The sequence below is a fragment of the Manis pentadactyla genome, chromosome 9, assembly GCF_030020395.1.
Source record: "Manis pentadactyla isolate mManPen7 chromosome 9, mManPen7.hap1, whole genome shotgun sequence".
NCBI lineage: Eukaryota > Metazoa > Chordata > Mammalia > Pholidota > Manidae > Manis > Manis pentadactyla.
In genome coordinates this window covers 29,975,905-29,993,119 of record NC_080027.1, presented here as the reverse complement: position 1 = coordinate 29,993,119, position 17,215 = coordinate 29,975,905, and the positions used below count along the sequence as shown (strand labels likewise).

The following is a 17,215-nucleotide window of genomic DNA, read 5'->3' as shown; positions in this document are numbered from 1 at the left end:
GATGGAATTAAACATGTTTGAATTCTTATTCCTATCTCTCCCTCTCCCCCTTATGCAAAAGACAGCATGCTACAGATATTATTCTGGACCCTGTGTTTTTTCTACATATATCCCAGAAATATTTCTGTATCTGTACATTAGGAGCTTCCTTTTTTTTTACATTTGCAACATATTCCAAGGTAAGAAGGGTCTACAACTTATTTAACCAGCTCCTTAATAATGGTATGTAAGCTATTTCCTATCTTTTGCTACTACAAACTGTAGTAGCTACTGCAATGCTGTAATGAATAACCTTAAATATGAAAAGAAAGATTATTTTAGTCTAGTACAAATAAGACTGGATTAGAATATTAAATAGGGACAGCCTGGCAAGTAGCTGAATCCCTTTGTGGGACTGGGTTGTGAGAGGTTTCAGGAAGAGGGCACTGTAGCCAGTTGAGTGTGTAATGAATGACTGGGAAGATCTGTCCAAGGGGAAATTTTTCCATGGATTAGTTTTTCCAAGTGGAATAAACAGAAGGTTTGGTGAGAACAATGACATCAGGTAGGGAGATTCATCTGTACAGTCGCAGGCCCTTAAAGTTAAATTGATGTTTTTAGTGTTTGGAAAATGACATCCAACTTGTCCTTAGGGAGATGAACAAATGATTATTAAAGCCCATTCTTGGTCATCTCCAAAAATTCCAACAACTTTTTTAAGAGGCCAAGATAAAAAAATAAAAAGACTCCCAGCCTGATAAGGCCTTGTTAGTCTAAGTAGATGTGGTACAGCAGACACTGTGGATGGCCGCCCACCCAACATCCATCTCCTTTCATTCTTAGGACAGAGACCTGCCTTTGTCAGGTAGCCCCTTCCACTACAGGGCATCCTATCCAGGGGCAGATCCTGCCCGACCTAAGTCAGCCATGGTAGCTGCATTCCCCGAGAAGATGCTGGGGTGATGTATTTGTATATGGCCCAATTTTGGCCAATGACAGTGGAAGACAAGTCACCTGGAGGGATAGGGTCACCTTTTGGGAGAGCAATTAGGGTCATGGTCCTCTTTCTTTTATAAATATGCCAAAAGGCAGTATCTCAAATGTCTGTCTGGTTCTCCGAATCTTGCCATGGTGGGGAGAAGAGAATGATTCCTACCCTGGGTCGGCCGCAACAGCTCTACAGGTATCTGGGTCGACGAAGGCTGGATAGAAAGAACAGTGTGCACTGTGCAGGTACTCCTCCCAGCACTGTTCTTTAAGTAATCGTTTAACTTTGATATAATGGAGTTGGGGAGAAACAGTTTTTCTATTAATCCTTTGTTTACTAGAAACAAATTACCTTGAGTTAATTTTCACTAATTGAAGCAGAGTCAGTATTGTGAAAACATCAGCCAGCCAGTTGATTTGTCCTGAAGCTGTCCTTCCTTTTCTAGCTCTGTCATGGTTTTTTTGAACCAGACAAGCTCCTCACAGGCACACCAAAGGGCTTACAATACAGGTAACACAAAAGACCACGCTTATCAGCTACACAGCACAATTCATACGATTTGGTTTTAGAATCTCTGCTCTGCTTTCATTTTAGGGTTACTGCTTGTGGATAGGGTGGAAAAATTCATTAGGGATGTAGGTCTGCTTTAGAAAGGAGCTTTCTTGTTTTGCTTTTTAAATTTCCCCACAAGGTCAGTAAGTTTGGAGGTCACCAATTTCCATTTTGTCAATTTGTTCCAGTGACAAGCATCACTTTATAGATTAGCATGCCACAATAAGTAACATAGTTGCTCATCCCCTAATCTGGGTCTGCAAACAGACTAACATGGTAAGCATTGAGGGACTGAAATACAAAGTGTTGTGAAGCATAGAGGTAAAAAAAAAAAAAAACAATACTTTTGTTGTGGCTGGTTAGAAGGTAGTTTGTATAGTGGGAGGAAGCATGGGTTTTAAAGCCAGCTACATAATCGGCAGTGCCAGCCTATAATGAAAGTGTGGAGCCCCTTGTCACACAATTATTAAAAATCTCAAGGCAACGTCAGTAGAGCATCAGACCAAGTGCTGGGTCCCTGTGCAGCTGGCACACACATGAAGCCAGCCCTGCTAAAGGGCTTTGGGTTCAGTCTCACTCCTGCCATCCCAAAGCTCCCTGGCTTTAGGCAAGTCACCCTAAGTTTTGCTCTTTTCATACATAAAATAAAGATAGCTGAACCTGCCTTGAAGAACTGGTATGAGGGTGAAATGAAAAGCACTTTAGACATGACAGGTTCCCTTGCCTCTTACTTAGTCTCTGTTGTGGGCTGTGTTCTCTAGGCATCCAACATTGCCCTTCTACTCTCCCATTTCCTTTTATTATCTTTCAAACGGATATTAGAGTGAACATTATGAAATGGCTAATATCTAATCATTTGTGACCTACAAGTTAGCAATTTTATATCAACCAAGCTAATACAAACTCCTTAGCATAACTCTGAACACTGCCACCCTTAGACCTGGGCAACTGAGACCTTTCCTTTGTGCCTATGTTTTAAGGAATACACACCCCTGTCCCCACCAGACAGTGGCTTCGGGCAAGTGAGTAGAGCTTGGACAGGCAGGAGATGGGGGCTGGGGGGAGGGGAAGGGAGGGATGATGGCACGTAGGTGCACCGGGCTCCTCGCAGAGCCACCCAAGCCTGGGTGGGAAGAGGAGGGCTGATATGTGGCTCCTGTTTGTGCAGTTGCCCCTGTCCTCCCCTCTGTCCCTCAACATAAGGGGCCAGCCCTGCTTTTGAGGCTCTCTGTATATTCTGCCTAACCTGCTCTTCCAGTTTTCTCGTGGACATGCTTCCCTGAACCTCCTCCCAACTACTTAAAAATTTTCCCCAATATTCCAGACATTTTTAAAAACCTCCATGACTTTCTACATGACACTGTCTCAAAACTTTCTCTCTTTTCTCCACCTGGGAGAAAAGGGATTCTACTCGTTATTTAAGAACCAATGTATATATTAACTCCTGTGTTAGTCATCCCAGGTGTCCTACCATCCCAACACTTACTTCCAGGTGGAGATGCTGTGTGTGTGTGCGTGTGTGTGTGTGTGTGTGTGTGTGTGTGTGTGTGTGTACCCACTGTGATCGTAACATCCCTGTGAAAACACATCACACAGTATATAATTGCTTTTTGGCCCCTAGATTAGACTGTGTGGAACTCTTCCAGGGCAGAAAATATGCTTCTCCTTGCTTATTCTCAGTGCCTACCTGCAGAGTTTGGCACTCAGTAGGCAGTCAATAAATCTTTCCGTATGGTGTCATCAAAAGCCCAGCTCCCCGGTGATTAAGTGGCCTTGAGCAAATCACCAAATTCCAGTTTCCTCTTCTTGAAATAGAAATGTTCATTTCTATTTCATACTATCTTCTCAATGGCCCTAAGGATTAAATAAAACAAATCCACCCAAAATGCTTCAGCTCAGTGATAAATAGTATGGGCTCAATGACAACCATAATTAGCTCCCGTATGCTGATCCTTGGCAATGTGTAAGAAGTACATAGTCCCTTCAAGCCAGCAATGTGGTTCATACTGATACCACAGTTGTAATAAACTGAGAAAACAGATTTAAAGTTAGAGGTAAGGTAAGCAACACTTGAAAGCTATTTATTTGAAAAGGTACCAAGTAATATTTTTCAGGAAATCCAACTCATTAGGTAACTCTTGGAACCAAATGGGTGAGAAGAATACTACATTACTATCTATTTTGGGAGGTATGAATAATGCTTGTGTATTAATTAATAAATGCAGGAAAATCATGATGCAGAAAGTGTATTTTTTATAACTACCTCTTTAAGAACTTTATATAAATACATATAATGACTATAAAGTTTTTACAACTCCATATTTAGGTATTCCTACAAAAATGCTGGAAATATAAACATTCCGTCCAGATTTTAAGAGGAAAAAGTTAATTGCAGAAGTATGCTAATAGAAACAAAACAATCACCATGCTTTGTTATAGGTGTCATACCCAGTCTGCTATGACTTGTTACCCCAAAATGCAGTCCTTTTTTATTAACATAATGTACATTAAATGAAACTACTGATATTTGCATTCATGCAACTCTAAATCCTGTTTTTATTAAGGAAAAAAATACAAGAAAATTGAATGTGATCTAAAATTGCAGGAAAAATAAAAACTGGTTGACTTCACTTATTTGAATCTTATTGTTCATAGAGAATCACTATAATAATTAAGTTTACCTACTTTGAGAAAGAACTTAATGATCTCAATCTTTGTTTTCCAAGCTAGTACCAATAAAATAAAATTAAAAGGCTGCTGCTGGGAAACAGGTGAAACAAGCAATTGTTTTGCTGATTGCAAAAATCAAACGTTTTTTTCTGCAAATTATCCTTGCTATAATGATGCTGTTAACTCTTATAGTTTACAGTCTCAACTCCAGGAGACTACAAATCTATCTACCTACAAGGGCTAATTATGTCAAAATTTTTTCACAGTAGCACCTCTCATTGCATGTTTAATATTCACCTAAATCCACTGGAGATGCTAATTTAAAATCTTAGGCTGTATGAAGATATCTGAGGTTGAGAAGAGTAAGGTATGGCAGAGGTAGAGATACTGATAGCAAATTGAGGAAGATTTCAAAGGCACAGAAGGAATTCTGGTAAATATTGTGTATTCCAGGTGATAGGACTGAAAATTAGTGTCAGCCTTACAATAGTAACAAAAATATCATAGTAAAGTAGCTTTTCTTTGAGTTGCCTTTTGTGCTTAAAAGTGTAATAAATGGAGGGAGTACTATGTACTCTCTCCGTAATGCTATGGCCCAGTATTTGAATTCTAAACTAGAGGCCCAGGGGAGTAGAAGCTTCCTTATAGAAAGAGATGGCGGAGTTTGGCGTTGAGTTCTCTCTCCTTGCTTAAAAGATCCAGGCTGTGCTTTTTGAAGGCTTCAGACTGCAGCCTGAGGTCATCGTAGGCCTTCTGGATCCCATCTACTCTGCACTGAAGCTCCCGGACTCTCAAGTCACTGTCCACCGCCACTGCCTCTTGCTCAAAGCGCTCCAGCGCGTGCCTCCTGGCCACCTCGGCTGTCTCCAGCTTCTCCTCAAGCTGGCGGATCTCCACTTGCTTGCTCTGGAGCGCCTTGCCCCTCTCCATGGACAGCTGCAGCAGCGCCTCCTTCTCGCGGGTGACCGTCTGGAGCCTGGCCTGCAGCTCCTGGTTCAGGCTGCTGTGTGCTCGCTCGGCCTTCACCCCCTGCTCCAAGGCCTGCAAGAGCTGCTGCTTGAGGCTCAGCAGTTGGCTGCGCAGCTGCTCCGTCCCCTTGGCGTGGGCGCAGGCCTGCTGGCTCTGCAGCTCCAGCAGCCCCTGCTCCCGGGCCTGCGCCTGGCGGGCATCCTGAGCGCACTGCTCTTTCAGGGTCTCCAGCTCTTTGGCGAGGTCCTCACTCCGGGCAGTGAGCTGCGATACTTTGGCTTCTTGGTCCTTCAGAGCCTGGCTGAAGAGGTTGTCATTCTCCAGCCTCAACCTCTCGTTCTCTTCCCTAAGCTTGATGTTGTGACTCTTGTGTTCATCCTTGAAGCGGATCATCAACTCGTGGTTGGCCGCCAGGGTCATAAAGCGCTCCTCCAGCTTCTGAGCATGCTCGCTCTTGGCCTTCAGCTTCTCAGCCTCCAGCACCATCTGCTGCTCCAGCTCTGTGTTGAGCAGCTCCAGGATCTGGCAGCGCTCCAGGGCCTCATCTGACCTCCGCTTCAGGATGCAGATGAGCTGGGACTGGTCTTGGATGCGGGAGCAAAGCATCGCCTTCTCGCTCATCTCAGACAGTCCCTGGAGGTTTGCCAAGGTTTCCTTCAGACCGTCCGGTTCTTTAAACTCCATCTCCTCTTTGTGGTTTCCCAGTTTTTTGTTCTGTGGATCTTCAGAGGGTGGAGTGTCCATCCTGACAGCCTTCTCTTTCTGAGGCATAGGCGCTCTTCACCACTATCTGCTGACTGCACACTCTTTCCCCCTCATATTTCAAGTCACAGTGTTGCTAGGGACTCTTGGCACACTCCAGCAGTTGGTTTTTTCCAGTAAGGAGCCCTGTGATTGGTGGGCAGGTCTTCAGAATGCTGTGAAGTAACAGCCAGGGGCTCTGGGGCAAGCCCAGAACCAATCTGGTGAGGTTTTGCTTGCTTTTCTAACCAATCACAGCTCTCAGCTCACAGCCCAGTGTCTGACACGTACTGTTCAAAGACACCAACCCCACTGGATTTCCAGGCAGCATCAGGGAAAGAAACCTGACTCCACTTAATTTCTAGTAAGAGTAAACAAAGCGAGCTGGCGGTGACATATTCCTCCTCCCTCTTCCCCCTTCAGTTGTCATGAGAATAAATTACTGTCAGTGGAAACAAGGCTGACTGCTTAAAAATTTTCAGTCTATAAATACAAAGTAGCAGTGGTATTCTGGGAGCCAGAATCTTATATGGCTGTGAGTTTGTACCTGTAGTGGGTAACACAGCTCAGCAAAAGTGCACACCCCAATGATTTTACAATCTTTTGTTTCCCGTAGCATAGTCCCCATCTAGGAATACATTTTACTAGATACTCAGTACTTCCTGTTTGTTTTTACCCATTAGCAAAATGAGGTTGCAGAAAGAAGCTTAATGAACAATATAGACGTGATAAACATTAAAACAGCAGGAGGATCCGAATGATACTTACCATCATAGACCAAAGTCAAATCCAGCTGGATTAAATAGTTAAATGTAATGAGTAAAATAAAAATCAAAGTACTAAAAATGGAAATTAGATGATTATAAAGATAACCATGAAAGCTCTGGGTCAGGAAGGACTTTAACTTAAACATTATATAAGAGATGAGTTAAGAAAAGCTTAATTTGGTTTCACTGAACATTTAAAGTTATGTAAAATTTTTAAAAATATGTACCATCTGAGGTCTCTCCACCTTTCCTTCCTCGGACCTGCCTGACACTTTACTCCATAGTCCACCTCAGCCACTCAAGTTCCCCTTTCTGGTCAGCTCTCTGGCCCTGTCTGTAGATGTTCTCTCTGCCTGGAATGCTTCTTCCCACCTTGTCCCTTGTCACTCTAACAATTTACTCAGTGTTTCATAGTTAGGAATCATCTCCTCTGTGAAGCCCTTCCTGGCCACTTCATGTATAACTAACCACTCATCTCTTTTAGTACACTGCTATAGCCTGGTGATACTTCTAAAGGAAGTTGTGAAACCCTTATAGCCTTTACTTGTTGTTTATCCACCTGCCTCCCCCTATTACATCCTGAGATCAATGAGGGCAGGGACTGTGTCTGTTTCATCCTTGATGACTAGACTAGTGCCTGGCACATTGGGAAGATTCAGACAAATGTGTGTTGAATGGATGTTGATGGCAAAAATAAAATTAAGAAAAACATCTGCCACAAAAATGGCAGGAAATAGATTTATATTGTTATAGAGAGCCTGTACAGGTCAATGAAGCATTAATACCTTAAAAGAGAAATGAACAATTAAATTCACCAGTGATGGGACAGAAATGGCCAAGAATTGAACCCCATCAGTTAAAATTAGGCATCATTTCATCTATCAAATTAGACATTTTTTCCCACTTATTTAAAGACTACCCAGGACTGGTAAGGGTAGAATAAAATAGGTACTCTCTTATAGTGTTGGTGAAAGTCAGTTGACAACATGTATTGAAAACTTCAAAAACTTTTCTGTCATTTGAAATAATGACTGCCTTTCTGAGGCGATCTTTGTTCAGGAAATAATCTGAAAGAAAAAGTTTTGCTCAGAACTCTTCATTGTGGTATGATTGTAACAACTAAAATTTGGAAAACAGAATGCCCAAAAAAGAGAAAATGTTAAGAAAACTGTGTTTTTTACAATAGATCTTAATACAGTGAAAACAAGCAGAGAGTGAAGAGTTGACTATTCCTATGGTCAGTGATCACCACTTCTGTTGGTCAGACTTGACCTGTGAAGTCATGATGGTAAGGAAAACACCCGAGTGTCATTACAGATGTTGGATGGATTTTTTAAAAGCTTCAGATTTCAATGGGAGCAAAAGAAGAGTTTCAGATTTTCTCTTAGGTTCCAATGATCAGGATTTAAAGTCTCAAATCTTGAAATTCTTTCCTATACAGGGAAAGCAAAGTCAAAGACTAGGAAATTTTCTGAATGAAATTTTTTAAAAAACAACTTAAATTATAGAATAATGGAGTTTTATGAAAGTGGGTTCCCAAAGACTTAAAAATGTTGATTAAACTTATTTATAACTCTTTCCTCATTTCTCCTCTTCACTCTTTCTTAAATTTCAATCTTCATAATCTTCATATACTGAAATGGAACTTGTAAAGTTGAGGCAAATGTCTGTCATTTATTAGAATAGTCCTCTTCCAAAGACTGAATTAAATAGGGTGGTGTGAGAGGCGAGACAGAGCCCTCCTCCTAAAACCACATGCTATACGAAAATATAATGAATACAAGTAATCCTGAAAGAGCAACAGGAAAGAAGGCTTCACCAGACTGCATATGCCTGGAGAAAAGAGCAGACTTCATAAAAAGGGTTGGGAGCTTAAATGATCTTCAGGCCCTCCATCCCCCTGGCTGGGTACTCAGCTCCAAGTCACCCTATGGTGACACGCAGCCTGCTGTGTCTTCCTCCCCACTAGCCTGCACCTGGCTCAGGCTCGCAAACCGGCAGCCTCTGCCCTGGCATCAGGCCAGCCAGAGCGAAGCCCTGCCTATGGCAGCTACAAACACAAAGCAAAGAGGCTTACACCTGTGTGTTGGCCCACTGGTTCTGGCAGCGGAGACAGGCATAGAAGCCGGGAAGCAGGAAACAGCTCTTTCCTCCCCCCAAGCACCAACACCACACCCCTGTGACCCCAACATTGCTCCAGGGGCTGAGCAGCTCCAGAGAGTAGAGCTTCTGGGCACTAGAGGGCACCACATACAAATATGAAATGTCAAAAGAACCTGGTTCAAAAAGCAAAATCTCAACACCAGAGAAAGAACTGAGTGAGACTGAATTAATCAATCTTCCTGAAAGAGATTTCAAAATAAAAATCATAAACATGCTCATGGAGGTACAGAAAAATATTCAAGAACTCAGGAACGAATTTAGGACAGAGATCCAATCATTGAGGAACACAATGGAGGGTATTAAAAGCAGCTTAGATATGGTGAAGAAGACAATAAATGAAATAGAAATTAGGGAAGAGGAATACAAAGAAGCTGAGGCACAGAGAGAAAAAAGGATCTCTAAGAATGAAAGAATACTGAGAGAACTGTGTGACCAATCCAAACGGAACAATATTCATAATTATAGGGGTGCCAGAAGAAGTGAGAGAAAAAGGGATAGGAAGTGTTTTTGAGGAAGTAATTACTGAAAACTTCCCCAATCTGGGGAAGGAGATAGTCTCTCAGGCCATGAAGGTGCACAGATCTCCCAACACAAGGGACCCATGGAGGACAACACCATGACATATAATAATTAAAACAGCAAAGATCAAGGATAAGGACAAACAATTAAAAGCAGCCAGAGAGAGAAATAAGATCACATACAAAGGAAAGTCCATCAGGCTATTATCAGACTTCTCAGTAGAAACCTTACAGGCCAGGAGTGGCATGATGTATTTAATGCAATGAAGCAGAAGGGCCTTGAACCAAGAATACTCTATCTGGAAAGATTATCATTTAAATTTAAAGGAGGGATTAAACAATTTCCAGATAAGCAAAAGCTGAGAGAATTTAGCTCCCACAAACCATCTCTACAGTATATTTTTGAGGGACTGCTATAGATGGAAGTGTTCCTAAGGTTAAATAGCTGTCACCAGAGGTAACAAAAAGGGATAGACAAAGAGTACAGAATATGATACCTAATATATAAAGAATGGAGGAGGAAAAAAGGAGAGGGGGAAAAAAAGAACCTTTGGATTGTATTTGTAACAGCATACTAAGTGAGTTAAGTTAGACTCTTAGATAGTAAGGAAGTTACCCTTGAACCTCTGGTAACCACGAATCTAAAGCCTGCAATGACAATGAGTACATACCTATCAATAATCACCCTAAATATAAATGGTCTGGATGCACCAATCAAAAGACATAGAGTCACTAAATGGATAAAAAAACAAGACCCAACTATATGCTGCCTACAGGAGACTGACTTCAAACCCAAGATATACACAGACTAAAAGTGAAGGAATGGGAAAAGATATTTTCATGCAACTAATAGGGAGAAAAAAAACAGGTGTTGCAGTACTTGTATCAGACAAAACAGACTTCAAAACAAAGAAAGTTACAAGAGAAAAAGAAGGACATTACATAATGATAAAGGGGTCAATCCAAGAGGATATAACGATTATAAATATATATGCACCCAACACAGGAGCACCTACATATGTGAAACAAATACTAATAGAATTAAAAGGGGAAATAGAATGCAATGCATTCATCCTAGGAGACTTCAACACTCCACTCACCCCAAAGGACAGATCAACCAGACAGAAAATAAATAAGGACACAGAGGCACTGAACAACACATTAGAACAGATGGACCTAACAGACATCTACAGAACTCTCCACCCAAAAGCAGATTCTTTTCAAGTGCACATGGAACATTTTCCAGAATACACTACATACTAGGCCATAAAAAGAGCCTCAGTAAATTCAAAAAGATTGAAATTTTACCAACCAACTTCTCAGATCATAAGGGTATAAAACTAGAAATAAATTGTACAAAAAAAACCAAAAAGGCTCACAAACACATGGAGGCTTAACAAATGCTCCTAAATAATCAATGGATTAATGACCAAATTAAAAGAGATCAAGCAATATATGCAGACAAATTAAAACAACAGCACAATACCCCAACTTCTGTGGGACACAGTGAGGGTAGTTCTAAGAGGAAAGTATATAACAATCCAGGCCTATTTAAAGAAGGAAGAACAATCCCAAATGAATAATCTAAATTCACAATTATTGAAACTGGAAAAAGAAGAACAAATGAAGCCTAAAGTCAGCAGAAGGAGGGACATAATAAAGATCAGAGAAGAAATAAATAAAATTGAGAACAATAAAACAATAGAAAAAATTAATGAAACCAAGAGCTGGTACTTTGAGAAAATAAACAAAATATATAAACCCCTAGCCAGACTTATTAAGAAAAAAAGAGAGTCTACACACATAAACATAATCAGAAATGAGAAAGGAAAAATCATGGAAACCACAGAAATACAAAGAATTATTAGAGAATACAGTGAAAAATTATATGACAACAAAATGGATAACCTAGAAGAAATGGACAACTTTCTAGAAAAATAATACCTTCCAATACTGACCCAGGAAGAAACAAAATCTGAACAGACCAATTACCAGCAAGGAAATTGAATTGGTAATCAAAAAACTACCCAAGACCAAAACTCCTGGGCCAGTTGGATTCACTGGTGAATTTTATCAGACATTTAGAGAAGACATAATACCCATTCTCCTTACAGTTTTCCAAAAAATAGAAGAGGAGGGAATACGTCCATACTCATTCTATGAAGCCAGTAAAGACACCACAAAAAAAGAAACCTACAGACCAATATCCTTGATGAACATAAAAGCAAAAATACTCAACAAAATATTAGCAAGCCAAATTCAAAAATACATCAAGAGGATCATACACCATGATCAAGTGGGATTCATCTCAGGGATTCAAGGATGGTACAATATTAGAAAATCCATCAATATCATCCACCACATCAACAAAAAGAAGGATAAAAACCACATGATCATTTCCATAGATGCTGAAAAAGCATTCGACAAAATTCAACATCCATTCAGGATAAAAACTCTCAACAAAATGGGTATAGAGAGCAAGTACCTCAGCATAATAAAGGCCATATATGACAAACCCACAGCCAACATGATACTTAACAGCAAGAAGCTGAAAGCTTTTCCTCTAAGATCAGGAACAAGACAAGAATGCCCACTCTTCCCACTTTTATTTAACATAGTACTGGAGGCCCTAGCCACAGCAATCAGACAACACAAAGAAATAAAAGGCATCTAGATTGGTAAGGAAGAAGTCAAAGTGTTACTGTTTGGAGATGACTGATATTGTACATAAGAAACCCTAAAGAATCCATTCCAAAACTACTAGAACTAATATCTGAATTCAGCAAAGTTGCAGGATACAAAATTAATACACAGAAATCTGTTGCATTCCCATATCCTAACAATGAACTAACAGAAAAAGAAATCAGGAAAACAATTCCATACACAATTGAATCCAAAAGAATAAAATTCCTAACCAAGGAAGTGAAAGACCTATACCCTGAAAACTACAAGACACTCTTAAGAGAAATTAAAGAGGACACTACTAAATGGAAACTCATCCCATGCTCTTGGCTAGGAAGAATTAATATTGTCAAAATGGCCATACTGCCTAAAGCAATCTACAGATTCAGTGCAATCCCTATCAAAATACCAACAGCATTCTTCAATGAACTAGAGCAAATAGTTCTAAAATTCATATGGAACCACAAAAGACCCCAAATAGCCAAAGCAATCCTGAGAAGGAAGAATAAAGCAGGGGGGATCTCACTTCCCAACTTCAAGCTCTACTACAAAGCCACAGTAATCAAGACAATTTGGTACTGGCACAAGAACAGACCCATACTAGTGGAACAGAATAGAGAGTCCAGATATTAACCCAAGCATATATGGTCAATTAATATATGATAAAGGAGCCATGGATGTACAATGGGGGATTGACAGCTCTTCAACAGCTGGTGTTGGCAAAACTGGACAGCTACATGTAAGAGAATGGAACTGGATCACTGTCTAACCCCATACACAAAAGTAAACTCGAAATGGATCAAAGACCTGAATGTAAGTCATGAAACCATAAAACTCTTAGAAGAAAACATAGGCAAAACTCTCTTGAATATAAACATGAGCAACTTCTTCATGAACATATCTCCCTGGGCAAGGGAAACAAAAGCAAAAATGAACAAGTGGGACTATATCAAACTAAAAAGCTTCTGTACAGCAAAGGCCACCATCAGTAGGACAAAAAGGCATCCTACAGTATGGGAGAACATATTCATAAATGACATATCCGATAAGGGGTTTACATCCAAAATATACAAAGAGCTCACACACATCAACAAACAAAAAGCAAATAATCCAATTAAAAAATGGACAGAGGATCTGAACAGACACTTCTCCAAAGAAGAAATTCAGATGGCCAAAAGGCACATGAAAAGATGCTCCACATCGCTAATTATCAGGGAAATGCAAATTAAAACCACAATGAGATTTCACTTCACACCAGTTAGGATGGCCAACATCCAAAAGACAAACAGCAACAAATGTTGGTGAGGATATGGATAAAGGGGAACCCTCCTACACAGCTGGTGGGAATGTAAATTAGTTCAACCTTTGTGGAAAGCAGTATAGAGGTTCCTCAAAAAGTTCAAAATAGAAATACCATTTGACCCAGGAATTTCACTCCTAGGAATTTACCCTAAGAATGCAGGAGCCCAGTTTGAAAAAGACAGATGCACCCCTATGTTTATCACAGCACTATTTACAATAGCCAAGAAGTGGAAGCAACCTAAGTGTCCATCAGTAGATGAATGGATAAAGAAGATGTGTTACATATACACAATGGAATATTATTCAGCCATAAGAAGAAAACAAAACCTACCATTTGCAACAACATGGATGGAGCTAGAGGGTATTATGCTCAGTGAAATAAGTCAGGCAAAGAAAGAGAAGTATCAAATGATTTCACTCATCTGTGGAGTATAAGAACAAAGAAAAAAACCAAAGGAACAAAACAGCAGCAGACTCACAGAACCCAAGAATGGACTAACAGTTACCAAAGGGAAAGGGACTGGGCAGGAGGGGTGGGAAGGGAGGGATAATGGGAAAAAGGGGCATTACGATTAGCACACATAATGTGGGGGGGGGTGGCACGGGGAAGGCAGTATAGCACAGAAAAGACAAGTAGTGACTCTATAGCTTCTTACTACGCTGATGGACAGTGACTGTAATGGAGTATGTGGTGGTGACTTGATAGTGGGGGAAATCTAGTAACCACAGTGTTGTTCATGTAAGTGTATATTAATGATACCAAAAAAAAAAGAGGAAAGAATAGTCCTCTTCCTGATTAAAATGGTCCTACATATATTGAAATTTTTATTTGCTGATTACTACATATGGTTGTCTGATGTAGGAAAATAAATTCACAGAATCTATTTCCTAAGAAATGAAAAACAATGTAGGAAAAATACTCAAAATTATAATAGAAATTGTTTCTTGAGATGAGCTTATGTATGCTTTCCACTCTCTTTCTAAGTCCCATGCATACAGCCAATGCTCATTGATATTTGTTGATTAAATAGATTTTCCACATTGAAAATATTTTACATTTCTCCTTCATTAATTATGTTAAATAATATTAAATCCATAGATTACTTGTCAAGGCTAAGTATCTCCCAAGATCCTAATCAATATTCACTCACTGACTTATCCAACAAATGTTTGCAATATATGGTACAGTGCTAGATGTTAAGTGTACATTAATGAATTAGATACCATCACTCTTTGCAGAGAATTTATAGCCTCATAACGTTAACTTTTGGCTCCTCTATGCCATGGATGTTTCTTTGTTCTACCGTTTTATTCCCCAGCTACCTTTGAAGCTGAAAGTATCCAGCATAGTTCCTTCCCAGAGGTCCAAGGCATAAAACTTGGCCAATTCTCCCCCTAGTTGTGACCAATGAGTCCCTTCTACTTGCCTTAGTTATGTATTTTAATGTCTCTTTTTTAAAGCTATTATTTACAGAGTTCTTCTATATATCCTACACAGTACTGTGGATTTGTACATATTCTCTCATTTAATTATAATGATATTCTTGAAAAGTAATCATTATTATCCACATTTTACGGTTTACAGGGAACAAACTAAGACACAGAGAAGTTGCGCCAGGACACCCACAGTAAATTATATAGCCAGAATAGCCAGAATTCAAACCTAGACCTTTTTGATACCAAAGCTCATGGACCTTCATTCACACTTCATTAATTTATTTGCTCATTCATTCATTCATTCAATTCACATTCTGAGGAGACTGTTATGTCCAAGCTTTCAATTCTAGTTCTTAAGATGATTACAGTCTAAAGATGGAGACAGACAAATAAAAAAAAAAAACAGCAACTCAATGTGATAACTGCTAATGTGATCACAGATCAATTAGACATACTACTCATCCCAAAGAATAAAGATAGCTAAGCAGTGATCTGAAGTCTGAGTCCACATCCTGACTGAGGTACTGAGTGTGGAGGAGTGGAGGCTTCCTTTCATAAGGCTGAAGGAAAACCAGTTCTCTTGGAGCAAGTCAACGGAATAAGTGGAGGGGATGTTATGCAATTGGATTGAAACGTGTGGGGGCATTTGTTTTGTGAAACAAACTGGCAAGATTAGTGAATAAGCCTGGGAGGGACTGCAGATAGGAGAGGAGATGGGAGAGCAATCCCAACACAGAATGAGAATGAGAGTACAGGAGAAGGGAGATGTTCATGGGCTTTTTATGTGGATAGTGAGTGTGGATGACAGTGAGGTGCAAAATCCAACCAGCTCCCTGGCAGACAGAGCTAGGCTTCCCTGGAAGAAGTGTGCCTAGGCTAACAGTCCTCATGCTTTCGGTGAACGCCGAGGCCATGTGAACAGGCTGTGGGTTCCCATGATCCTTACCACCTACTTAAAAGCTGCAGCAGGAATAGTAGATGGGGGAACTTTAGACCTCTCTGGAAAGTCAGCAATGAATCTTTGAACAATAACTCCATTTTTAAAATAATGTAATTTTGAAGCATTTTCACTGGAAGGAGACACCACCTGTATGACTGCCCAGCTCTTGATTTCTCCAGAGCCCATGTCTATACTACATTCCAGTCTTCTAATAATGGATCACTTCTTCTTGGCCACAGGGTGGACACATAATCCAGGCAGGGTCAATCATAACTCGTCCCCTAGCTATTCCTGGCCAATAAGTGGGGAAGTGACCCAGACTTGGCCAGTCTCTCCCAGAGATCTCTCAAGCAGAACCTAGGAAAGAGAAGCACTTGAGCTGAGAGTCTGTGAAGCTGGAGCTGCTGTGGTGCTATTTGCCACTCCCTGAGGAAGATGAGAGGCAGTATCTGAGTTCCTGGGACCAGCCTGTGAGTGCCAACTAATGAGGTCCCTGTAGTCCTTCCTTAATTCTGTAGGATAACTTTATAATGCATGAAATTCCCATTTGGCTTTCCGCTAGTAATCAGGTAAGATTAAAGTTATATATTTCCTTTTTCAGAAAAAAAAAAGTGACATGAAATACCCTTGGATGTCCTGAGGCAGTCAGAAGTGCTGCGCACAGAGGCAGGCAAGCTGATTCTATCCATCACTCCAGTGTTTTGCAAGTCAGGGATGCAGGGATGGGAAGAGGCAGGCAGTCTTCATCCTAGATGGGGAGATGCTTGAACCAGTCTCATTAGCACTCCAGAACTAGCTGATGCTGGGAGGGGACTGAGCAGGTAACTCAAAGGAGGGCTGAGAAAGTAGATTGTGCTGTACTTTGTACTTGTTACTGTTCCAGGTCAACCCTGGAGGTGTATCCCCATCAGCTCATCTTGCCCCTCCCCGTGGTCAGAACAGGAAGAGAGAATAGAGATAGATTAAAATCCTCCAGAAAAGACCTTGAGAGACAATGGGAAGCATTGTTCTAGGTTCATCACTCTTACTGGCAAGTGAGTAGAAGGTTCTAACATCTGTTAGGGGAGGAGGCGAGCACTCTAGGTGTTTCAATGATACTTGTTAAGACATCTTTTATCACACTCCCCCATCCAAGCTTCCCCTGCCTACCCTATATTAAATCAGTCCTTATTTTGGGAAAGACAAGCTAGTTGGGTCCTAAGAGGAAATAATGTTTTATATATTAAAATAACCCAGTGATATCTCCATGGAAAAATTTTCAAAGATTAATGTTAACTTATCTTCAAAGCTTTTCAACTACATTTTAAAAATAAAAATTCCACTCAGTAACATAGCCAAAGCTTCTCACTTAGAAGAAATGATGTCCAGAGTTGTAGTAAAGACAACAGAGAAATACAAGCCCAGCAGAAGTTTGTTAGCCTGGCTAAGGAATTTAGATTTTAGGATTCCTAACATAAAGTATTTCGCTTAAAATAAGAAATCAAAGTAATTTGACAGTACAACAAAA

General features: G+C 40.4%; 1 protein-coding gene across 1 annotated transcript; it reads right to left on the bottom strand.

The window, feature by feature from the left end:
- Positions 1 to 3,749: 3,749 nt before the first annotated feature.
- On the bottom strand, positions 3,750 to 5,944 carry CCDC89 (coiled-coil domain containing 89). Its single transcript, XM_036906970.2, has one exon. It carries the CDS (start codon positions 5,927 to 5,929, stop codon positions 4,832 to 4,834), a length of 1,098 nt encoding a protein of 365 aa, XP_036762865.2. The 5' UTR covers positions 5,930 to 5,944; the 3' UTR covers positions 3,750 to 4,831.
- Between the last annotated feature and the right edge of the window lie 11,271 nt (positions 5,945 to 17,215).